The 24,740-nt window shown below is 47.0% G+C and overlaps 1 protein-coding gene across 2 annotated transcripts; it reads right to left on the reverse strand.

The window, feature by feature from the left end:
• Nucleotides 1–240: 240 nt before the first annotated feature.
• Nucleotides 241–24,057, reverse strand: pnpla7a (patatin-like phospholipase domain containing 7a). Of its 2 annotated transcripts, XM_029125191.2 has the most exons (35): nucleotides 23,913–24,056; nucleotides 23,017–23,105; nucleotides 22,736–22,819; nucleotides 20,712–20,799; nucleotides 20,392–20,471; nucleotides 19,830–19,915; nucleotides 19,600–19,740; nucleotides 19,089–19,248; nucleotides 18,843–18,923; nucleotides 18,545–18,673; nucleotides 18,294–18,374; nucleotides 16,951–17,164; nucleotides 16,776–16,861; nucleotides 16,021–16,176; nucleotides 15,561–15,638; nucleotides 15,157–15,362; nucleotides 14,914–15,045; nucleotides 14,536–14,659; nucleotides 13,557–13,670; nucleotides 13,207–13,273; nucleotides 11,533–11,682; nucleotides 11,171–11,234; nucleotides 10,905–11,073; nucleotides 9,465–9,647; nucleotides 9,185–9,303; nucleotides 6,996–7,152; nucleotides 6,224–6,340; nucleotides 5,921–5,990; nucleotides 5,667–5,783; nucleotides 5,430–5,578; nucleotides 5,115–5,267; nucleotides 4,840–4,959; nucleotides 3,674–3,761; nucleotides 3,153–3,271; nucleotides 241–1,902 (listed from the first exon to the last, which is right to left on the reverse strand). In XM_029125191.2, the coding sequence occupies exons 2-35, from the start codon at nucleotides 23,101–23,103 to the stop codon at nucleotides 1,786–1,788; spliced, it is 4,086 nt and encodes a 1,361-aa protein (XP_028981024.2). In that variant the 5' UTR covers nucleotides 23,104–23,105; nucleotides 23,913–24,056; the 3' UTR covers nucleotides 241–1,785. The 2 variants fall into 2 exon arrangements, with proteins under 2 accessions (XP_028981024.2, XP_012992604.2); XM_013137150.4 differs by lacking the exon at nucleotides 3,153–3,271 and having other exon boundaries at nucleotides 1,817–1,902; nucleotides 23,913–24,057.
• Nucleotides 24,058–24,740: the final 683 nt, after the last annotated feature.

Consider the following 24,740-nt stretch of genomic DNA (forward strand, 5'->3'; position numbering starts at 1 on the left):
GTATTTTATTATTAGTGAGTTGTTAAACACAGGATTATAAAATTATTAATTAATGTATCATCAACATGACACAAAATGAAATACATTTAAATACTTTAAAATGTTGTAGAATGGTGAAGTTGTCCAGTTCAGTAAGTCAGTTTGTTGCATTCACTGCATGCATTTTGATGGACTGCGGCACCCAATTCATATATCTTTCCTGTACTGCAGTCATCAACCATAATCTAACAGCACTTTCCATTTAGCAAATTATGCCCCTGTTTATTGTACGCCATCAATTATGCCTTTGACGGCTATTCAGAACAGTTGGATGACCATACATACAGTATCACCTTCATCAACTTCTAGATTCAATACCACAGTAACTAGTCCATGTTACCGCCCCATTCGTTTCTGACACTCAGAGACACACATTTTTCTATCCTTCTTGGAACAAAAATTCCCTGGATCCCTAATTCCTAACCCTTTCCTTAACCCAAACCTCAATAACCTCAATATTATGCCTAAACTTAACCAATACCGAAGCCTAACAATAACCCCAACTCTAATCAAAACCCAGATATGTTTCACCCTAAACCTAACCACTAAGACAGATTAGTTTTTCCCCTAGTGGGCACCAGCTAAACTTCTGGTCTCCACATGCATTGTCAGACCTGGATCACATCCTTCCCCCTCTAATAAGGCAACACGTTTGATCTAAAACATGGTTCCCAACTACGTTCCTCAAGTACCCCCAACAGTACACATTTTCATTGTAGCCCCAGCCAAGCACAGCTGATTCAACTTGTCAAATAATGATCATGCTTTCATTGAGTTGAATTGGGTGTACTTGTCCAGGGCTACAACAAAAATGTGTGCTGTTGAGAGTACTCTAGGACCGGAGTTGGGAACCACTGATCTAAGCCTTGTGGACCCAGGTCAGAAACAGTGTGCTATAAAGGCAAAATGGTGGAAGACACAGCCATACAACCCCTGGGATCAGCACCATCTACATGACACTGTAAGGCTACTGATGCTATCATCAATATTAGCACAGTTAGAGGCACCACTGCTTTACAATGCAAGGCATGGATACGAAAGACATTAAAAGGGCATTGCATTGATTGCCTTAATTTTGTGTGCGCACATCTATAAAGTTAGTGCTACTGAGGTAAGTAAAGACTCAAGATTTATTAGTCAAAGTACATGGGTCGATTGTCCAGCTGCATTGGATGAGCCTGGGTCATAAACGCTACATAGCATTAGCCTTCACAGTGTAGTTTACATGTATAGACCCACGTCTCAGTCAGTGTCTGTGAGGCTGTATCTAATGGACTGACTTCAGAAAGCAGAAGCGTCTAAAGTGGCTGCATAATGCCTCTTCTGAGTCCCATCCTGTCTCCCTGGGAGTTCTGAAACCCAACAGGATGGCTCCGCCGCCCTCCCCATGTTAACGTAGCACGCCTGTAGCACGTCAGACACTGAGGTCAACTCCCAACATCAGGCATTAGGGACACCAAGTCCTCACCACCATCTCCCATTAGACCAATGTGGCTCACATGTGGGGAGGGAAGAACACAGGACACAGAAGCTCTGAGGGCCTATGGAGTCAGAGAGTTAACAGACACCCAGGAACAGGAACGGGTGTTGGCTGCTAAAAAGGGTCCTGTTGGCATTGTGCACCAGTAAGGCACTGTGTTAGTGGTGTTTGGACAGACAGCCAGAGAATGTTAGTTGTGCTTCCAGTCTGCGGGTTCAGGGGTCAGGTTCGGTGACAGACTGGGTCCGGGGCAGAGGTGGTGTCCCTCAGCTTCCTCCAAGGGACAGGGGAACTAGTGATGCTGTAGGTGGCTGGGAGGGGGCCCTCAAACCGCTAGGGCCAGGACGACGACGTCTGTACCTGATGTCCAGTAGCTCTTCATCCTGAGGATGGGGGGAGGGGGGGGGGGGTTATTCAGTAACATGTCAAGGCTGATCTCAGGCTTTAAGACAAAAGTGTCAATGGCGAGCAATATGAAATATGCTGCTATGAAATACTACGATAAACCAGGAAAAAACCGACCAGCCACCGTGTGAGCAGTCCCCTCCCCCTGTCATTAAACCAGTCACCGTGTCAGCAGTCCCCTCCCCCTGTCATTAAACCAGTCACCGTGTCAGCAGTCCCCTCCCCCTGTCATTAAACCAGTCACCGTGTCAGCAGTCCCCTCCCCCTGTCATTAAACCAGTCACCAAACCATGTCAGCAGTCCCCTCCCCCTGTCATTGAACCAGTCACCGTGTCAGCAGTCCCCTCCCCCTGTCATTAAACCAGTCACCGTGTCAGCAGTCCCCTCCCCCTGTCATTAAACCAGCCACCACACCGTGTCAGCAGTCCCCTCCCCCTGTCATTAAACCAGTCACCAAACCGTGTCAGCAGTCCCCTCCCCCTGTCATTAAACCAGTCACCGTGTCAGCAGTCCCCTCCCCCTGTCATTAAACCAGCCACCACACCGTGTCAGCAGTCCCCTCCCCCTGTCATTGAACCAGTCACCGTGTCAGCAGTCCCCTCCCCCTGTCATTGAACCAGTCACCGTGTCAGCAGTCCCCTCCCCCTGTCATTAAACCAGTCACCGTGTCAGCAGTCCCCTCCCCCTGTCATTAAACCAGCCACCACACCGTGTCAGCAGTCCCCTCCCCCTGTCATTGAACCAGTCACCGTGTCAGCAGTCCCCTCCCCTGTCATTAAACCAGTCACCGTGTCAGCAGTCCCCTCCCCCTGTCATTGAACCAGTCACCGTGTCAGCAGTCCCCTCCCCCTGTCATTAAACCAGTCACCGTGTCAGCAGTCCCCTCCCCCTGTCATTAAACCAGCCACCACACCGTGTCAGCAGTCCCCTCCCCCTGTCATTAAACCAGTCACCAAACCGTGTCAGCAGTCCCCTCCCCCTGTCATTAAACCAGTCACCACACCGTGTCAGCAGTCCCCTCCCCCTGTCATTAAACCAGCCACCACACCGTGTCAGCAGTCCCCTCCCCCTGTCATTAAACCAGCCACCACACCGTGTCAGCAGTCCCCTCCCCCTGTCATTAAACCAGTCACCAAACCGTGTCAGCAGTCCCCTCCCCCTGTCATTAAACCAGTCACCACACCGTGTCAGCAGTCCCCTCCCCCTGTCATTAAACCAGCCACCACACCGTGTCAGCAGTCCCCTCCCCCTCAGTGGTGGGTTCGCTGTAGTAGTTGAACAGGTCCGCATCTGAGTAGGCACTCTCCACGGCCTCCTCCTCATAGTCTGTGGGGTAATCAGACTCCTCTGAGAGGAGAAAGGAGGAGGGGGAAGGAAACAGACACAGAAAGAAAATATTGAGAAAAGGAGTGAATAGAAGAGATCACGAGACATACAACCAATGTCAGGAGAGGGGGAGAAAGACGTGGTGGGAAATACAGGGTGAGGGAGAGAGGGGTTTGGAGGGGGGGGGGGGGGGAGAAGAATGAAGGGCTGTAAGAACAGGGACCAAAAAAACACTGGAGCTACATATGAATCATCATTTAAGCAACCACTTCCATGTCTCTGAAACAAATGGATCTGCTAAGTGAGTACGGCAGCATACACACACCCATTTCACCCAGTCCAAACAATAGTCATTAATAACAAGCAGGGAGGAAGGAAAGGGGAGGGATCCTAATGTAGAATGTACAGGAGAGCCCGTCTCACCATCCACCAGGGCAGGCTTGGTCACCTCGATGCGGGACACAATCTCAGCCAGGTCAGTGAAGGAGGCGTTGGGACAGGTCACAGGTCCCTGGACAGACGGCCGTTGGGTCAATATTTCACATGCAGAAACGGTCATGTGTACAATAAAGAACAACAGCATTAAAATACTATATCTGATAGGGTACTCCTTTAGAAGGTGTGAAGAAACTCATTACTGCAAATCAATAGCACTGGATTCATCTAAAACTCATTGTGTAGTGTCGTGTCACTGGTAAAAAAAAAATACCAGTGACACGACACTCACATTACTCCAACAAGCCCTTTATACACACTCCCCTCCTGTTCTCTCCCCGCATCCCAACCCATACTCCCTCCCTCCCTCCTTCCCATATAGCCCTCTCTCCATCCCTGCCTGGGTTGCTTTCCTGAGTTTTTACAAATGACCATCAGATGAAGCCTTTATTAGCCTGTCTGACCCAAGTCGTTCGAGCTTTAGGTCTCTTTGTCCAACTACATTGGGAAACATGTTATTTCATATTAATGAGACTTAAGTGGGTATGACTTCTCCTGTTACACTCCATGCTTATGGAAGTCTGCAGACCAAACTTAAACTGCGGACTCTTTAGGTCCCTGGGTTAAGGTATCTGATGTACGTAAATCCTCTGGAGTGGTACCTCAGGCATCCTCTGACTGTACATGACTTGTATGTGAAGTACTTTCAGGGGTGCTATATGTATTTGATATATACATGTATACTCCGAAAACAGGCGCACTGCATTTGTTTACTATACCTAAGGGACAGCGCTGACCTTCCCAGGTCCAATACCTACTAAAGACACGAGGCCACTGAGGGAATAACACCAGGGTTTAAAGCAATATTACTTTGTCTTGTGTTTGAGTGTCTTGTTATTTTTCTGTTCGTTTTTTTAATCGTTGAACCTAAACTGTATGTGTTAACATGTATATGCAGGGCCCAGCTGTAAGAGACCTTGGTCTCAGTCTGTGTTCCTTGTTGAAATAAAAGGTTTAACAATAATAGAAATGCATGCCTGTAGGACCAGTTGAAATGACCATTGGGGCAGAAAATGTGGTCAACTTTACCGGACGGTTCTTCTTTTGTTATCCCTGTCCCTCAGACCCTCCCCCCAGGCCCCCCCCCCCCTCACATTGTTGTTGCTTTGTGTGTTGTGGAACTCCTCCTGGTGGCGGTCCTTCATCATCTTCTCCACCACTCCACTGCGAATCCACACGTCAAACACTGTCTTGCCATGTTGGTAGCCCACTTCCTACAGGACACACACACCAAACATAGTTCAAGTTCTCATAAAATCCTTGAAAATCACACTGATATTGGATGAAGAGATGGGTGGGGGGAGATAGATGGGGGGGGGGGTCTAGAGGAGGAAGAGGCAGTAATCGGAGGGACCTTACAGAGACTCACAGCGATCTCGTCGAACTTGCCAAACTCCAGGGTGCGGTACCGGTCAATGGGCGGTCTGATGTACTCGCAGTAATCACTGTTCTTCACCGACTCCAGCTGACGAACACAACACACGTAGGCCAGCCGGGTCTGGATCTCAGCCATGTTCAACACCTGAAGAACAAGGTCAACGCTCACAACTGGTCCACATGGAACCTTATTCATCTGTCATTAGAGAAAAAGCCTACAAATATTCCCCAAATAATCCACCGCCATGAATCCCATATCAATTCATAGAAATAAATCCCCAGTGTCTGGCGCCGAAGACAGCCTCACCTTGACCTTCTCTGCCAGCGGGTTGAGCCGTTTCCATAGCAGCCACCAGCCGGAGAGAGAGTCTCCGTAGTTGGTGAGGTTGGTCTCATCCTGGCTGCCCACGTCTATGGCGATCACCACCTTGGCACCCATGGAGCGAGCCACGTCAGCTGGGGGGGGGGGAGGGAGGGGGGGGGGGGGGTTAGACACAACCAGTCAGGCAGACACAGCAGAGATAACGGGGCGGGGGTTGCTGACCTGGCAGGTTGTTGATGTACCCTCCATCCATCAGCAGGTGTCCGTCTTTGGGGTCGCACAGGGGGGGCAGGTAGCCAGAGAGAGACATGCTGGCCCGTACATACCTCCAGAGAGAGCCTGGTGGAGGACATGGACAGGTGACTACGGCGGCCCGCTGGAGGGAGACCTGGCTTCTTAACATTTCAATACATCGTCAGGTTGAACGGGAGGGAGGGGGGGGGAGGCGCACACAGAGAGAACTTGGGAGGCCTAACCATCAGTGTGCACTCTCATGGTGGAGGCAGTGATGTCAGTGGTGATGTTGAAATAGGGGATCCACAAGTCCTGCACAAACAACAGCACCACCAGTTATTAAATGTTAATGTTGTAAAACAAGGTTCATGGCCACAGCCTAATGCCAGTCAGTGCAAAAGCTTCTTATCAGGTGATTTAATGAGGTACATCTTTCTCAGGCCGTATACAAAATGCAATTGCATTCATCTATTTAATAGATTATTTATTGAAACAGGTCCCAGGTCTGTCGAAGCCCAGCTCTACAGTGTTCCTCTGCCACAAACCTCAATCTGCTTGCCCTTGAACACTGTGTAAATGCTGGAGTTGAAGGCAGCTCCGGAGAACATGGATGTGATAGGGTAGGTCAGGTCCAGTATCTTCTGAAACACGGATCTCATGGCCTACAACACACCGCCAAGATCAGAAACATCAGACCTTAATTTCACATCGGCCCATTTAGGTCAAAACAACTCTTCTTGAAATAGATCAGGCACTAATCTACAGATTTTTTATGACTGAGAATACATACCTGTGTATGGGAAATCTTCCATTTCAGCACATGAATCAGGGGACCAACACTTTATCTTGGTTTATATTTTTGCTTAGTCTATTTCTTAATGTATTTTCAATGTAATATATTTTCTGTATCCTTTTACCCAATCCCTCTATTTGTTCGGGTCATATGTTCTTCGTCAATTTAACCCCTGCCCAGTATCTGGAAATATCCAACTGTACCTCTGACTGTCCCCCCATGTCCTTGGTAGTCTTGACTACGGCCGGTATTTCCTTCCCACAAGCAGTTCTGCTCTTATTCACACTGTAAATCCTTGCTAAAGACGCCCCCCCCCCCCCATCCTGGGCGATGTTGACCACTACACATCAATATGCTCCCAGCCATACATCAGTCAGTGGCACAGTAAAACCAGACTAGGGTTGACAGCTTTAGACTGCTGCACCATGTCAGAGACATTTCCCATGCATTTAGAGGAGGCAGGAAGGGAGGGCTTAAGCAATCAAGATCAGTGGAGAATAAGGCAAGAGACGGGGATCCCTCACCATTGCCCACTCTCGTGCCCTCATCCTCATGCGGCTGTGGCTGCGATCCTCTGCGTACAGCGCCCCCAACAGGGAGCCTATGGAAACACCACCCACCAGGTCCACTGGTATCCCTGCCTCGCTCAGTGCACGCATGATACCCACCTGAGAACAGCCCCTGACGGAGAGAGTTGAACAGTTCGAAATATTCCAGCAATTCAGAAACCGCAGACACACAGCCAGAGTAATACAAAGGAATGTGGGCTGAGGAAATGTCTTGGCGGTCACCCTGGTTATCAGGGGTCACGTGACTAACCCGTTTCTGCACTATTTGCTGTATATGGCAAGCATACAAACATGCTGCCTTGCAGGTTCCTTGAAATGGTACGTAACACTGACAACTCTTTATGGATGCGCCCTGTTTGGAATTGTACCTGCTAGGCAACCAATGTGTGCATGGTCACATATGACTGGTCAACAACAGCCACAAGGAGCAAGACAAATATGAATAGAGTACACACACATTGAGGGAGATAGACGAGAGAAACCAACCTTAAAGTTCCTGAACACAACACATAAAGCCAAAAAAAAGAGAGAGAAGCAGAGGCGTGAGAAGCCGATGTGGCAGAAAAGTGGAAGCAGCCTGTGCATTCGGCAGGACAACTCAGCCCTGCACTAAATTACATGACTTCATAGAAATGACATGACTTCATAGAAATTACAGATAGTGTGGGAGCCTTTTGGCAGTTGGAAAGAAAGTATATTGATATTACAGTATCTCACAAAAGTGAGTACACCCCTCACATTTTTGCTAATATTTGATTATATCTTTTCATGTGACAAAACTGAAGAAATTACACTTTGCTACAATGTAAAGTAGTGAGTGTACAGCATGTATAACAGTGTACATTTGCTGTCCCCTCAAAATAACTCAACACACAGCCATCAATGTCCAAACCGCTGGCAACAAAGGTGAGTGTCCAAATTGAGCCCAATTTGCCATTTTCCATCCCCGGTGTCATGTGACTTGTTAGTGTTACAAGGTCTCAGGTGTGAATGGGGAACAGGTGTGTTATATTCCCTCATACTGATCACGAAGTTCAACATGGCAACTGATGGCAAAGAACTCTCTGAGGATGTGAAAAAAAGAATTGTTGCTCTACATGAAGATGGCCTAGGCTATAAGAAGATTGCCAAGACCCTGAAACTGAACTGCAGCACGTTGGCGAAGACCATACATTTGTTAAAAAGGACAGGTTTCACTCAGAACAGGCCTCGCCATGTGCACATGCTCAGCGTAATATCCAGAGGTTGTCTTTGGAAAATAGACGTACGAGTGCTGCCAGCATTGCTGCAGAGGTTAAAGCGGTGGGGGGTCAGCCTGTCAGTGCTCAGACCACTGACAGACAGCCATGGTCTGCATGGCTGTCGTCCCAGAATGAAGCCTCTTCTAAAGATGATGCACAAGAAAGCCTGCAAACAGTTTGCTGAAGACAAGCAGACTAAGGATATGGATTACTGGAACCATGTCCTGTGGTCTGATGAGACCAAGATAAACTCATTTGGTTCAGATGGTATCAAGCGTGAGACGGCAACCAGGTGAGGAGTACAAAGACAAGTGTGTCTTGCCTACAGTCAAGCATGGTGGTGGGAGTGTCTTGGTCTGGGGCTGCATAAGTGCTGCCGGCACTGGGGAGCTACAGTTCATTGAGGGAACCATGAATGCCAACATGTACTGTGACACACTGAAGCAGAGCATGATCCCCTCCCTTCGGAGACTGGGCCGCAGGGCAGTATTACAACATAATAACGACCCCAAACACACCTCCAAGACGACCACTGCCTTGCTAAAGAAACTGAAGGTAAAGGTAATGGACTGGCCAAGCATGTCTCCAGACCTATACCCCATTGAGCATCTGTGGGTCATCCTCAAATGGAAGGTGGAGGAGCGCAAGGTCTCTAACTTCCACCAGCTCAGTAATGTCATCATGGAGGAGTGGTAGAGGACTCCAGTGGCAACCTGTGAATCTCTGGTGAACTCCATGCCCAAGAGGGTTAAGGCAGTGCTGGAAAATAATAGTGGCCACACAAAATATTGACACTTTGGGCCCAATCTGGACATTTTCACCAAGCACGTTCTCTTGTTAGTGTAATATCGCCAAGTTATGTCAGTGACCACGAGGTTAAGAATCAGGGGTCATGGAGAGTACCTGGCCCCTCCTCCCCCCAATATGAGGGCAATGGCGTTGCCGGTCAGGACTCTCGCCAGACGGGAGAAGTCAGAGTGACGGTCAACGGGCTTCTGGAACACACGCTGGTACATCTCTCTCTGCGAAGAGAAGAACCCACACAAACTATTTCAGAACCCGATTTCCCTAAAGATAGGACAGGAGAAACAGCTGTATGGTTGGCTGGTAATTCTTCCTTAGTGGATGGTGTAAGGGGTCCAGGTTCTGGCAGATGAGGGGTGTGTGTGTGTGGGGTGGGTACCAGTTTGGGAAGACTCCTCTTGGAGAAGACCCTGCGTGGACAGGAGAGGTGCAGGTGCCTGGAGATCCAGCTCCTCATGTTGAGCCACTCCACTGTGCCCTGGGGTGGGGGGCCGTCCTCTCTATGCAAGAGCACCAGCTGCTTCTGCGCCCTCACTGCACTGCCCTCCAGCATCCGCTCTAACTACAGGGTCAAAGGCCAAGGGTCAGGGAGAAAATGTCAGCTACAGCACAGCCAAGGACATTGTCCAAACATATACATACACATATAGATGACTATATAGGTAGACGTAATACATACAAGTTACTGTATGCAAATGACTGTATGAGAGTAAGATACCCAGGCTAATGGAGAAATTACATAAGCACACTTTCATTTCCTTCATTTCTATACTTTCTATGTTACACTGAAAAAAAACAATACAAGCTATATTAGCAGTACACAGCATCAATGAGCCACTTGAGTCTGTGTAAATGTGTGGTTGGTGTTTGTCACTAAGTGGATTTCAAGTCAGGGGTAAGTTGTTGGTCCATGTCACTAAGCTAAATGGTGATTAGGTCCCAGGCTACAAGCCAAATGCCACCTTTATGGGGAATAAGGTGACATGATTTGGTAGGCAGGCCCTGTGTTTGAGGGAGGGTGAGAGTCAATCAACCAGAAGCTATGACTCATTCTGCTGCTTGAGGAAATATTGATCCCCCTCTGCATTTCAGTGTTCACCTCCATTTTAAAGAGAACACCTCCATTATTTCTCTCCTTTTCTTCAAAATGTCTTTCACTATCCAGTGGACACACTTCTCTACCTGGACAAATTTGTGACCCTTACCATCTTCCCCAAATAACCTTCTCAGTCTCCTTTTCATCCTCTACATTTCACCCACCCACACTTCTCTTCAGCACTCTCAGTGAGAAACATACCATGTTGTATTTAGCCTGTTTAAACCCACATCAAATTACATGCTTAAAGAACATAATGATCTGCACTGACCCTAATCCAACATCAAACACTGGGGCTTGCTCTGCCAAGCACCATGCTAACGAGCTCAGCTAGCCAACCTCTCCCCAATCACTACGCTAACACGCTCAGCTACCAGCCCTTTTCCCCAAGCACCACGTTAACACGCTCAGCTACCAGCCCTTTTCCCCAAGCACCATACAAACACGTTCAGCTACCTAACATCTTCCAAAGCCCAATGCTAGTTTTGCATTGAAAACTCTTAAGGAAAAAAACTCTGGTAGGTTCCACCCCGTTTTGCCTTTACCGTCACAAATTAACCATCTGAACAAAACACCCCCAAACGTCTTGATACTAACTACCAACACAACGCACTTATTCCGTTCCAGTCCAAATTTAGTAGGAATGACTCAGCAGATATCAATTCCCAATCCAAAACGGCTCCCCTCCCTGAGCTGGCGGTCCTTCCCGGGCTCCCTTCTCACCTCCCCGACGGCGGGGTCCTGCTCCCCCAGGCCCACGATGAGGATGCAGTCTGCCTGGCGGATGCAGCGCTGGGTCCAGGGGGTGAGGGTGTAGTCCGTCTGGTAGAGCACGATGCGGTGGATGTCCTCCTGCTGGCCCAGCCAACTGGAGAGACGGTACTCATGGACACTGGCGGAGACAGACAGACGTTTCAGCTCTCCTGATCGGCTCCACGTGAGCAGGCAGTCCTGGATACACACAGACGGCCTATTCTGTGGCCACTCACCTGTCCAGGGCGGCGGCACCCAGGCGCTGCTTGATGCTGTCGCTGGTCAGTAAGAGGGTGGGGCCTGTGAGGAAGGTGCATTACGGCTGTTATAGCTGTGTTAAGATATAACGTTCTTCACTAGCATTGACCAAGAGAGGAAGCGGAAACTGGAACCTAGACACCGCTTGTTCTGATGCGGGGGCGGGTCCATGAACAGAGATCCTAGCACGGTCCTGAACCGTATCAACCCAATGTCACACAGTAGCCCGTTAAAAGAATACGATGTACACCATATCTGAACTACAGCGTCCAGACTGCCTCGACAGGACACGAAGCAGAGGGCTGTGTGCTCGCCAGGTGTGTACAAGCTGTGTGATTACCAATGGCAATCAGTGCATGCTGAAGCTCCAGGGTGAAGGCTGTGAGAGGCACCTCCTCGGACACAGGCAGCACGGCGACAGTGGACAGGTTCGAGGCCGGGTTCCCAGCGTCCCACTTACTGCAGGGCGTGTGGAGGGCCAGGCTACGAGCTGTGGGGACGACAGAAACCGTGAAACATGTCAGCACACGAAACGCGGGCCCATCCCACTTCCACTGTCACATGAAAAAGAAAGTACACCCCCTGGAAGGTTGGCGGTTTTTGGACACATGGATGTGAGAGCTAAATTCCGACTAGATTCAAGGTCAGTTAATAAAACTGAAAAGTTCAAAAGGTTCAAGTTCAGGTTTATTTGTCAATTGTAATAAGTTATGGCAATGAAATGCTTGGTTTTTCTACTCCCAACAGTGCAGTTAAAAGTTTTTAAAAAAGTAACAGTAATTATAATATATAAATAAGAAGATAAGATAAACTATCAATAATAACACTATACAAAACATGCATCAATAATAATAACTATAAAACTGTACAACCGTAGTGCAATGTAAAAGTGACAGGTGTGCATGATATGATTGGCAGATGAGCATGATATAAAGTGACAGGTTTGCATGGGACTATGAATGGAAGGGGGGAGGGGTTCCTGAATTGAGCAGCCTTATGGCCTGAGGAAAGAAACTGTCCCGTAGCCTGTTAGTTTTGGACGGAATACTCCTGTACCTTCTGCCTGACGGCAGCTTGGTAAACAGTCCATGGCATGGGTGGCTGGGATCTGTAATGATTTGTTTGCTTCTCCTCCTACACCTCTCTGTGTAGAGATCCTGCAGGGAAGGCAGGTCAGACCTTGTGATGCGCTCTGCTGCTTTGCGGTCGAGGGTGGTGCAGCTGCCATACCAGGTGGTGACACAGCCGGTCAGGATACTCCAGATAGTGCATCTGTAGAAGTTAGAGAGTATCCTAGAATCCATGCCAAATCTCCTTAATCGGCATAGGAAGAAGAGCTGTTTCCTGGCCTCCTTCACCACGATGTTAGAGTGATGAGACCAGGTCAAGTCATCACTGATGTTGACACCAAGGAACCTGATGTTGTGAACTCTCTCTACTGCAGACCCATTGATGTGTATGGGGGCGTGGTCTCCCCGCTGCTGCTTCCTGTGATCAACAATCATCTCCTCCGTTTTGCTGATATTGAGCTGGAGGTTGTTATCCTGACACCACAAAGTCAGTGACCTTACCTCGTCTCTATAGGCTGACTTGTCGTTGTCAGAGATCAGGCCTATGATGGTGGTGTCATCAGCAAACGTAACAATGGTGTTGGAGACGTGGGTTGCCAGGCAGTCGTGGGTGAAGAGAGAGTACAGGAGCGGGCTCAGCACACAGCCCTGGGGGTTGCCAGTACTGAGAGTCAGTGAGGAGGAGGTGGTGTTGCCTATCCGCGCCACCTGGGGTCTGCCCGTCAGGAAGTTCAGGATCCATCTGCACATAGTGGGGTCGAGATCCAGATCCCTGAGCTTCACCGCCAGCTTGTGGGGCACAATGGTGTTGAAGGCTGAGCTGTTGTCAATGAACAGCATTCTCACATATGTGTCCCTCTTGTCCAGATGAGAGAGTGCAGAGTGGAGGGACAAAGAAATGGCATCCCCAAATGATTAGTAATACCAGGATCTCACACACTTACCTGTTAGAGGACCATTGACCTGCTGAAGGATCTTCTGTCCTAGAAGGTGTATTAACCTTGTGACTACCTGAAACACAAGACACAGTGTCATGGTGTGTCTGTAGGAGTGTCTGTGCAGGTGTGGTTATGTGGGAATAAGAGTTGTTTGGGTATGTGTCTGAACGAAGGGCTCCATGTTGACCTTTTTTAAAAGGTGCAAGTAGAGGTTGAACAGTTATGGCACAACATAATGTAGATGCACAATGAAACATTTTGCAGCTATTACAGCTTGAAATCTTTCCAGGTCATCCCTTAAATAAGAAGCAACCATTGTTGGGTGTTGTGAATGCCAGCTGTCTGATGGAGTGTACCTGTGGGAACTTCCTCTTAATGGAGCTGAGTGCTCCCTCAGGTAGTTTGGCCAGTTCGGAGTCGCGCACTGCATGGACCGTGGTGGCTCGGTTCTGATGGGTCAGGGCCTCTACCTGGGTCAGTTCAGAGCAAGCAGTGCAGAATCCCACTGGTCAACATCCCTCAATTACACAAGAGTACAGGAACTATGCAGAAAACATAGTCTTGCAAAATATTTCACAATCATTGCACAGCACTTGTTTTTTGAAGTCTAAATGATCTTAGCCCTACTGAAAAGAACATATTGAGCAAAAAAAAAGCCCAGAGTGCTGGAGAAAATACGAATAACTAAGACCAAAATAGCGATAAAAGGAACAGGACGAAGACAGAATGGTGAGTCAGACATTTCATCAGTGCCAGCCAGACAGCCAGGGGTGAGCATTTCCAATCAAAGCGCTGGGTCTGTCAGTACAAACACTTTAGTGGGTCTAATTCTGGATCCTAACATGATACAGGATACTGGACCAGCCTTCCCCCGGCTTCACAGAACTCGTCCCCATGGACACCAGAACTACGGCTAGCCCTTACAGCCGGTCACCGTGACATGGGCTTATTGAAGTCCAGGCCAGGTATTCTTAGCAGCGTGGGGAAGATATTCTTAGAAGTGTAGGCATTCCCGTGGCAACGCAAAGTCAGTGAAGCCAGTTGGACTGTCAAACAGTGAATGAATAGGTAGGGATAGCACACACACACACACACACACACACACACACACACACACACAATTATTTTCCATTTCATTCTTGTGGCAACTTGAGACTTAACCTTGAGCCAGAAATCCAAGTTCCCCATTCCCTAGCCCTAAACAGTGATGAATAAACCTAAAAGTAATCCAAGTCTAACACTACCCCCAACTACAGTTTTTCCCCTGAGGTGTGTGTGCAGGCACATCTCCAATCAATACAGTCACTTCTCCTTTCCACCACTCTGACTTCTTACCACGCCTATTAGGTCACCGCGGCCATACTCCCCAGTCAGCTCTTTCTTCCCATCCTCCTTCATTATAACGGAGCGAAGACGGCCACTCAGAACTATGAAAGTGCTGTCTGACTTATCCCCCTGTCTGAAATGAACAGAAGGAATTTCCATGACTTCACCTGCACGACATTCACGGCAACACACTGGGGCACGGCATCCGAATCAGAGTGTGGACAGTGGTATTGTCTTGGCTTGCGCTGTCAAGTTTGAGGATGAGACTAATCCCACACACGAGGAACCATTTAAGCGGCGTTAGAAGGGGGCGACTGATGTGAAAAACAGACGCGGTAGGAGGGTGACAGGGTGCGGAACGGACATGCAGTAGCAGGGATAAGGTACCTGTAGACAGCCCGGCCAGCCTCCACAGCCATCCAGTCAAGAGCAAAGTCAATCTGCCTGACGAAGGGTGACATCCTCCGAACGACCGTGTGAGCCACTTTCAGCACAACCGTTGGCTCTGCACGCATTATCCTGAGGATGGAACACACCTAGAAAATAAACTGAAGGACAGGTGACTATTGCGTGTGCCATTATCCATGTGTATGACAGCATGTACTACGCTGTGTGTTCCCTGTTCCTCACTCATAGAAGTGTGTCTTGGAGATGGACAGGAAGCTGCAGTCTCGGTGGGCTCGGACGGTGAAGATGAGGGGCTCTCCGGTCAGCACAGCCAGCTGACCCACCAGCTCTCCGGGGTGGGTTACAAACAGACACGTGTCCTCCTCGCGGTCGATCATCCTCTGGTACACATGCAACAAGCCCGAGATCACAAACTGCACACTCACCTCCTGCAAAACACACACACAACAAAGAAAACGTGAGAACAACCACTGGCTGAACTCTTTCCAGTCCTGACCAGTCGCTCTAGCCTACCAGTCGCCAGACGGATATGCTTTACAGATCTGGAACGGTTTTCTCCATTAAGGTAAGGTGTCTGAATGAAGCACAGACACATGTTGATGAACCCAGCTGTGATGTATTCTGACCTGGTCTCCTTGTTTGGCTACCACAGCGCCTGCTTTAACCTGGTGCAGAGTCACCCTGCCCTCCAACAGACCAGGGTCCTAAAAGAGGCAGACAGAGAGACAGACACAGAGATTACAGTACAGCAGGATGATATGAAAGAATGGTGTGAACTACAGGGCTTGCGGACCCCCCCCCCCCTTACTGAGGTCAGAACAGGGTCTAAAATGAACACCCACCAAATGGGGGTAGATTTGTTTGGTGGGTATATCAATTTGACCAGCTGTGATGGCTGGTGTTCACACAGGACACAATTAGCATTTCACTTGGGTTTTAGAAAAAACTATAATTATACTCGGAAGCTCTCCATGATAATTTTTCTGCAATATGGTTTTTGGCTTCATGATTAGTTGGCAAGATGATAACATGTTATATTATGTATTATCAACCCGCCCCCCCACCCCACTGTCCAGAAATAACCACCTGCAGCTGGATTATGCCCAGTAGGTCTTTCTTGGCGGCCTGGAAGATGGCGCTGACTTTGCTGGGGTGTACAGTGTCAGGGCGGCCCTCGCTGTCCGAGTAGTGGAACACGGCTGAAGGCGCATGCTGCATGGTCACGCTCTTCTTCAGGATGGACTAAAGGAGCGACCAGAGGAGAGTCTTGGGGCCCGTTCACACTACAACAGTTTCATTATGATTAACAACATCAAGCTGGAGTCATTTGCTAAAATGTATCAAGGGAAAAGTAGATTAACCCTCGTTTTAATCCGGCCATCAAATTTTGGCAACAAACCTGGCTGGGATAGAAATCCAACAATATGAACATGCCTGTCTGACTTCAGCAAACTTCAAAATTCCCACTCAGGAGTCCAGACATTTGCAGTAACCCAAACAATTTGAGCGAACATTTTTTGAGTGAATTTGAGGGTATATAACTATATCTCACTATTGAAATCAAACTTCAGTTCATGAAAATAACTAGAAAGATAAACTAAACAAGACAGTTAACTACCTAGCCCGACTGCCCAAACAACAGCTAATATTTTGGCAGGGCGTGGGGCTGTGTGGGCGTGTGTTCCACTGAACTTCGTGGCTTGATGAATTAAAAATGTATCTACATAAACTGTGGTGGTTATAGGGTGTGTAACAACTCATGGCTGGCACCCTATTCCCTATATAACCTGTAGGGGTCACAGCCAGTGGGGTGCAGTGGACATGGGGAGAAGTGAACTCACCTTATAAATGACAGGGATGGAGGGAAACTCATCTATGGGGACTCTGGCTCGCTCATACGCCATGTTAAGGTCGGTCCCTGTCACCCCTGCTGAGCAGAGAGCAGTGTTGACGGGAATAACATCCGTGTCATGTCAGAAGTGAATGTGGTTTCAGCAGCGGGCAGAGGACAAAGACCTGTACTGTCAGTAGGCATGGAGATGGAGCGAGTCTTCCTGAAGACATTGGACTGGTTGTCTTTCCCCGCCTCTGTGTCAGAGTAGGATTCTGCGGGGGCAGATACAGCGAAGGAGACGGGGTCTTCCTGGAAGTGGGGTCTACGTGGGATCCTACCCGGGCTCCCCTCTCCTATCACCCCAGCAACCGTTACCAAAGGGACTGCCTGACGCTCCTGTCAATCAAAGACGTTGCACTATTTTAAACAACATCAACCAAATCATGCCTTAAGCAATAAGGTGAGACGTGTGTCCTTGGATGGATGTTTTGTTGGCTATACAGGGGATCCAATGAGGGTAGGTGGTTAAACCATAGAATGCTTAAGCACATCATCAAACTTAGGTAAAATAAAAGATAATATTGCTGTTTAGAAAAAGATGGTTCTTCACATTGAACGTATGTTATCTATGAAACACTTATAATTGCTCAGCTCTCTTTATACAGACATCCATCTATGACAGATTTCACTCAATGTCCAACTGAGATTTGGCATATTGGTGGAGTTATTAGGGTCATTTCCCTCACTCAGGGACTAGGGCTGGGTATTGGCACTGATCTCCCAATTTGATTCAAATTACAAAACATTAACACTGAACTTATTTAACAAACACAAATAACCAAAATCAAGAAATATATAGATTTTTACAAAATATCAATAATTAAAAATAAAACGTACCTAGTTTACAAATTACCATGAAATAATGGCAATTTCAGATCATCTTAACAAGTATCCCAATTCATTGGAAAATATTTTATTTTTTCACCCAGGCCTAACAGGGAGGCAACACTTTTTTCACCTTGCTGGCTGTGGGATTCAATCTAGCAACCTTCTGGTCACTGGCCAGATGCTTGAACCGCAAGGTGACCTGTCACCCCTGAGTAATGTCTTCTTTCAAACAGCCAAATCAATTTAACTCAAATCAAATGAGTTGATTCAGGTGATTTCAAAATGTTTTATATGTACATGCACACTCGCTACAGATTTGTAGCTAGCAGTAAGCTAAGATCTAAACTAAAATCTGTAATGGCTGCTTAAAGAAAACATTCCCACCAAGTTGAAAGAAAGTCACAATTTCCCTTAAATAACATTGAACCAGAGAGGAAAAACTTCCAACCCTGCTGTGAGGGAGAAAATGTCATCTTTAATACAGACGATTGATCTGTGGCCAATGGATATAAATCTCACGGTCCTTTATATTCCTAAAGAAAGGCTTATCATTCTCGTCTTTCATTTTCACTGAGTTTTATATATGAGACAGCTATAATGCTGGGGCTTGTGTGTGACGGCTGGGTATGTGTATTACCGGGTTGAAGAGCTCCGTGGTCAGGCCAAGATAGTTATGTAACGCCAGGAAGGTCACTCTCTGGAGTCTCACCATGATTATCTGGAACAGACAGACAAGATGGATCAAACGCTGTTACAGAGCAATGGTTGAAACACAATAACCTCCGCAGAGAGACCGTCTAATGGCCCCCTTTCATGGGGTGCCACCTCTGACCGGGCCCATGGGGGAATAGGATGACGTTGGCTACACGGCTCTTTAGGGGGTCTCACCTGAATGACGCGCACCAGGGTCTCCGGGTACTTCTCAAACACAGACTGGAAGGCTGAAGCGGGTAGACGCAGGATAGTGGAGCGAGACGCCGCCCGCGCTGACACGGTCTTATAGGGGGCGGGGTAACCCTGGAGAGACGAAGGGGCGAGATTAACGGAGGGAGCGAAAGACAGCTGGATGAACGGAGGACAGGTCGGGGGGAGTTAAGACCCAGGCGGGTGGGTAGAGGAGAGGCACGGAGGACAAAACCTGGTGTGACAATGGAAGGCAGAAATGTGGCACCAGCTGTAAACTCACGGTGATGATGTCCAGAATACTGAGCAGGCTGTGAACACTGTCTCCTGGAAGCACATCCTTCACAACTGGCTCTGTTCCATCCTGTACCACAACACACACACACATTTTCCAAGGTGAACGGAATTAGGTAAAAATACCTCTATGATAATGAATAAGCGGAAAAGTGGAGGCTGTTAGCTAGCTGTGACTACGTGTGTGTCATTGTGTCATTGTGTAAGCCCAGCAGGCATTCCAGCCTGATCTTACGTTCTCGTGGATGCAGAGTTCCAGGCGTCCATCCTGGACCACGTAAATACTGTCGTCGTTGTCGCCGGGCCGGAATAGCCCCTCGCCCTCCTGCAGCTCCACAAAGACCATGTGGCGACACAGCTCAAGGAACAGAGGTTTTTCAAAGTGGCCCAGCACCCTGACAGCAGAGGGAGGTCACACAGAGAACACACACAGTTAAAATGCTTACAACTACTACATAAAAATGCCCTGGCAGCTCAGGACACCAGAAGGCTCAGCAAACACAGTTCATAGCAGCTAGTTACTATCACTGTGAGTTCTTATTAAATTCTCCTATTCCACTAATTCCGCAAAAAATACATCTGGAAATGGCCGCAAAGTGTAATAACAAAGCTAGCCAAGCCTAAAAGAGTTAACAGGTCAGAACCTGCAAATAATACAAGAAAGGTTTATTCCAGTTATTACAGTTACTACCCATTTATGCCTGCGTGCGATTAGAAGTCTCTGCGTGCATGAAGGTTGTCATTACCGGACATTCTTAAGCATGTAGAGGACCTCTGAAGGCAGGTTGGAGTTCTGCACGTCAAACTCAGTCAGGTCGGCCTCCAACAAGGAGGAAGGGGGTTCTTTGGGTTGCAGGGTAGGTGGTTCTTTACGGATTCGTAGGATCCTAAAGCAGACACGCACGCACAGTTGCATTTTGGAAGACTAGTGGGCCGAATGTTAACTGGAATTTCCTCAGATCTCTAGAGATGGTACCTGCGGGCTATACTCAGGACTTTGGGTCTCTTCCGAGGGCGCTTGGATACGGAGGAAGAGGACGGTGGGGAGGACAGGGTCTTAACCTGTGAGTGACCAAGAGGAAGAGACAGCAACGGAATGTCTGGTGTGAGATATGGGATGAGTTACCAAAGGCACAAAGTGATATTCCCGGGAAAGTGTAAACTAATGTAAATTATGTAATGTAAACCAATTATTACATGTCGGAAACCAATTAGGAAGAAGAAATTAATTTAAAACAGACAAGGATGTGAAGTCGAGGGCCCCTCCAGCATCATATTAATTGTCAACACATTGAGTGTAGAAAAGCCTGGGACTATTCAGGAAGTGTCTCAGAAAAGAAAAGACGATTTAGGATCAGGTTCCCACAGTCCAGTGTCAACAATCACATTCATTATAATCCAGAAGGAAACACTGATTGTAGATCAAGCCCTCTACATGCAGGCCCTTCATTAATACAGGGCCTGATAAATATCGCATAAAATGGAGAACAACTTTCTGAACAGGGCACCATTTGGAAGGCGGATGAAAAACGACTAACCTTCCTCATAATTTTCCTGCCATAGAAGAGCACCTTGTCTCTCTTCCTGAAGCGATAGTGGGGAACAGCCTGTTGGCCACCTGTCAACAAACACAGCAAGATATCAGCATAGATAGATAACAGAAAGTGGGTGGAAAACTAAGTGCCCGAATACAAATAGGAATACACACCATAATGCAAAACACCCTGTTCAGGAAGCCTGTTATTAATAGTACTCCAGCCAACTGTTGCTCTATGCCTCAACGGTGTGTGTGTGTTCCCAGTTAAAAACAACAGCTAATTATGAACAACTGAAGCAGGAAGGAAACGTAATGACTTACTAGCAAGCTTGTATCTTCTATAAAGGAGGAGCACCACAATCCCAATCAGAGACACAGCCACCGCTGCCCCGATCAGCATGCCAGTCAACTGGACAACACATTGCAGTCATTACCCTAACAATCCTAGTCAATGGCAGTGATCTAATGTTCTGCTATTATGTTGTCAGTACACATACAGTGGGGAGAACAAGGATTTGATAACCTGCAAAATCAGCAGTCTTTCCCATTTACAAAGCAAGTAGAAGTCTGTAATTTTTATCAACTGTGAGTGACGGAATCTAAAACAAAAATCCAGAAAATCCCATTGTATGATTTTTAAGTAATTAATTTGCATTTTATTGCATGACATAAGTATATGATACATCAGAAAAGCATAACTTGATATTTGGTACAGAAACCTTTGTTTGCAATTACAGAGATCATACGTTTCCTGTAGTTCTTGAACAGGTTTGCACACACTGCAGCAGGGATTTTGGCCCAATCCTCCATACAGATCCATACAATCCTCCAGATCCTTCAGGTTGTCCTGGGCAATACGGACTTTCAGCTCCCTCCAAAGATTTTCTATTGGGTTCAGGTCTAGAGGACCTTGAGATGCTTCTTACGGAGCCACTCCTTAGTTGCCCTGGCTGTGTGTTTCAGGTCGTTGTCATGCTGGAAGACCCAGCCATGACCCATCTTTAATGGTCTTCCTGAGGGAAGGAGGTTGTTGGCCAAGATCTCACGATACATGGCCCCATCCATCCTCCCCTCAATACGGTGCAGTCGTCCTGTCCCCTTTGCAGAAAAGCATCCCCAAAGAATGATGTTTCCACCTCCATGCTTCACGGTTGGGATGGTGTTCTTGGGGTTGTACTCATCCTTCTTCTTCCTCCAAACACAGCGAGTGGAGTTTAGACCAAAAAGCTCTATTTTTGTCTCATCAGACCACATGACCTTCTCCCATTCCTCCTCTGGATCATCCAGATGGTCACTGGCAAAATTCAGATGGGCCTCGACATGCGCTGGCTTCAGCAGGGGGACCTTGCGTGCGCTGCAGGATTTGAATCCATGACGGCGTATTGTGTTACTAATGGTTTTCTTTGAGACTGTGGTCCCAGCTCTCTTCAGGTCATTGACCAGGTCATGCCGTGTAGTTCTGGGCTGATCCCTCACCTTCCTCATGATCATTGATGCCCCACGAGGTGAGATCTTGCTTGGAGCCCCAGACTGAGGGAGATTGACCGTCATCTTGAACTTCTTCCATTTTCTAATAATTGCGCCAACAGTTGTTGCCTTCTCACCAAGCCGCTTGCCTATTGTTCTGTAGCCCATCCCAGCCTTGTGCAGGTCTACAGTTTTATCCCTGATGTCCTTACACAGCTCTCTGGTCTTGGCCATTGTGGAGAGGTTGGAGTCTGTTTGATTGAGTGTGTGGACAGGTGTCTTTTATACAGGTAACAAGTTCAAACAAGTGCAGTTAATACAGGTAATGAGTGGAGAACAGGAGGGCTTCTTAAAGAAAAACTAAAAGGTCTGTGAGAGCCGGAATCCTTACTGGTTGGTAGGTGATCAAATAGTTATGTCATGCAAAAAATGCAAAGTAATTATCTAAAAATCATACAATGTGATTTTCTGGATTTTTGTTTTAGATTCCGCCTCTCACAGTTGAAGTGTACCTATGATAAAAATCACAGACCTCTACATGCTTTGTAAGTAGGAAAACCTGCAAAATCGGCAGTGTATCAAATACTTGTTCTCCCCACTTTACACTGGACATTCCAACAGCGATAGATATGAAGTCTGATCAAAAGGTCAGGAATAAAGACACGTTAGAGGGATGTGGGGGACAACGTTAGAGACCTAACTTGTTTAGAGCAATCTTAGCGTGTAAGGAAGCTTTAACACACATGGTTTTTTGAATGACTTTCAGGGGGCCGGCAACATTACTGCAGTTATTTGGAGGTATTAACAAATGCATGAACCAGAAGAGAACATATTCTAAGTTCACATTCAGATGAATGTTGGTGGATGTAAGTCTGTACCATCGTAGTCTGCATCCTCTCTTCCACAAACTGCTGAATTCGTGCCTTGATATCATCCCTGCTAGGCACCTTTCCTGCTAGGTACTGAGGAGAAACATACAAAGAAATGGTCACTGAACATGACTGACACAGACAAATTGAAACACACAGATCCAGTATAACACACACAGGCGATATATAAATTATAAAGACACAGACTAGTGAAGCATATTGTGAGAGATGTTTACAAATAAATTAATGTGATGGATTTAATTGCATTAAAAGCATGTTGGACTAGCCACCATTTGAAGTCCTGACACGTCTTCATTGAGATTGTTACTCAATACTCTGGCCCAGCTGCACTGGTCATCCTCCTCCTCTCTGTCCATCCCTGTACGTACACACACACACACACACACACACACACACACACACACACACACACACACACGTTTACTTAAGTATCTAAATTGCGACACCGAAGTTGACTCCACTTAAATATCCTACTTTCACTAATGCTAACCATAACTTTTACCCTAACCTTAAAATCTATTTCCTAACATGTATTCATAAACCTAACCTTGACCACATCCCATCCTGGTCTCATTGGAATACATACACTATTTATAGCATTCGTAACATATGTTGGCGTTTTGGCAGCGCATTGTAATGTAGCCTAACATAACAGATACGAAATCGGGTTCCATAGATCTACATAGTCTACGCATTCCAATAAGACCAGGTTGCACATCCATATCCTAAACCAAACCAATTTGAACTTTTAACCTACACAAAACACCTATGCCAAAAAAGCCCCACCCACACACACACACACACACCCACCCACACCCCCCCCCCCCCCCCCACACACACACACACACACACACACACACACACACACACACACACATAAGCAACACACACACAAGCAACACAGGGAAGGAGAAACTTCGACTCACAATCAAATTTCCGGTACAGTATAGTAACTACGGCAAAATAAAGTATATTACATTAGCTGCGCTAGACTCTATGTCCTGCAGTTATGACTGTAATAGCAAGCCAACTCAGCTAGCAGGCTAAACAGTCAAGCTGGATAACGCGTTACGAACAGTTCAAATTAAATCTCCATACAAGCCACACGCTGTCCAATGAAACAGCTACTACTAAAATCCATGAAATGTACGAGCTGGCCACTTACTTTAGAACTTTCTGGAAAAGTATTGCACTCTTTGTCGTCCAAAACGAACAATTAAAAAAAACTGTTCCTCCTCACTCCAGCTTTCCCCCCAACCATTTTCATAACAAACCGATCTAACCAATCCTTACTCGACCGGAAAGCCGAAAGTAGCCGACTATGGGCGGAAGTCGATGAGAAGATTCAGGGGAGTTACCGTGAGGTACCCTGTTTTGTGTTTACAAACATTGCCACACGAGGGCGATATGCGCCATGTTGTTGTCTGAGCCCACAAGATGAGAAACCCTCGTTCTGTCCCTGAGCAAGACAGTTTACGTAATTGCTCACAGGTACTTGCTGTAAATGAGAAAGTGTTCTTAGCATATTTACCTGATAAAATAATGATGGAAAACACTATAGTGCTCATTGTATCCATTTCGAGGAGATCAAATCCACTTTATTAATCAAGTGGTATGTATACCACACGGAAATAAATGTTGAACAATGTGCCAAAATTGTCAAATTTGTTGTTGGCGTCTGTAAACTACAAAGAGGAAAATGCGACACTACAAACAACGATTAAGGCAGGTCAAAGTTAAGTGTACATTTAGACAAACAAGGACAGTTAAGGTTTTGTAACACTCCATGGTGTTTTATATCTCTGGGCACATGGCTATTGCCTGTGGCATGAACAGACAAAACATGTGAGCACTTCTCAAATCACATAATCACACATCACATAATCTGCTGAGTGGTCTGTCCGATTATAATGTCAGATTGCTAGTAAGGAAACTAAATAGAAAACAATTTGTATATTCAATCTTAAGAAAACAATTCTATGAAAAAAAATCC

This window comes from Esox lucius, chromosome 14 (genome assembly GCF_011004845.1).
Source record: "Esox lucius isolate fEsoLuc1 chromosome 14, fEsoLuc1.pri, whole genome shotgun sequence".
In the NCBI taxonomy this organism is placed as follows: Eukaryota; Metazoa; Chordata; class Actinopteri; order Esociformes; family Esocidae; genus Esox; species Esox lucius.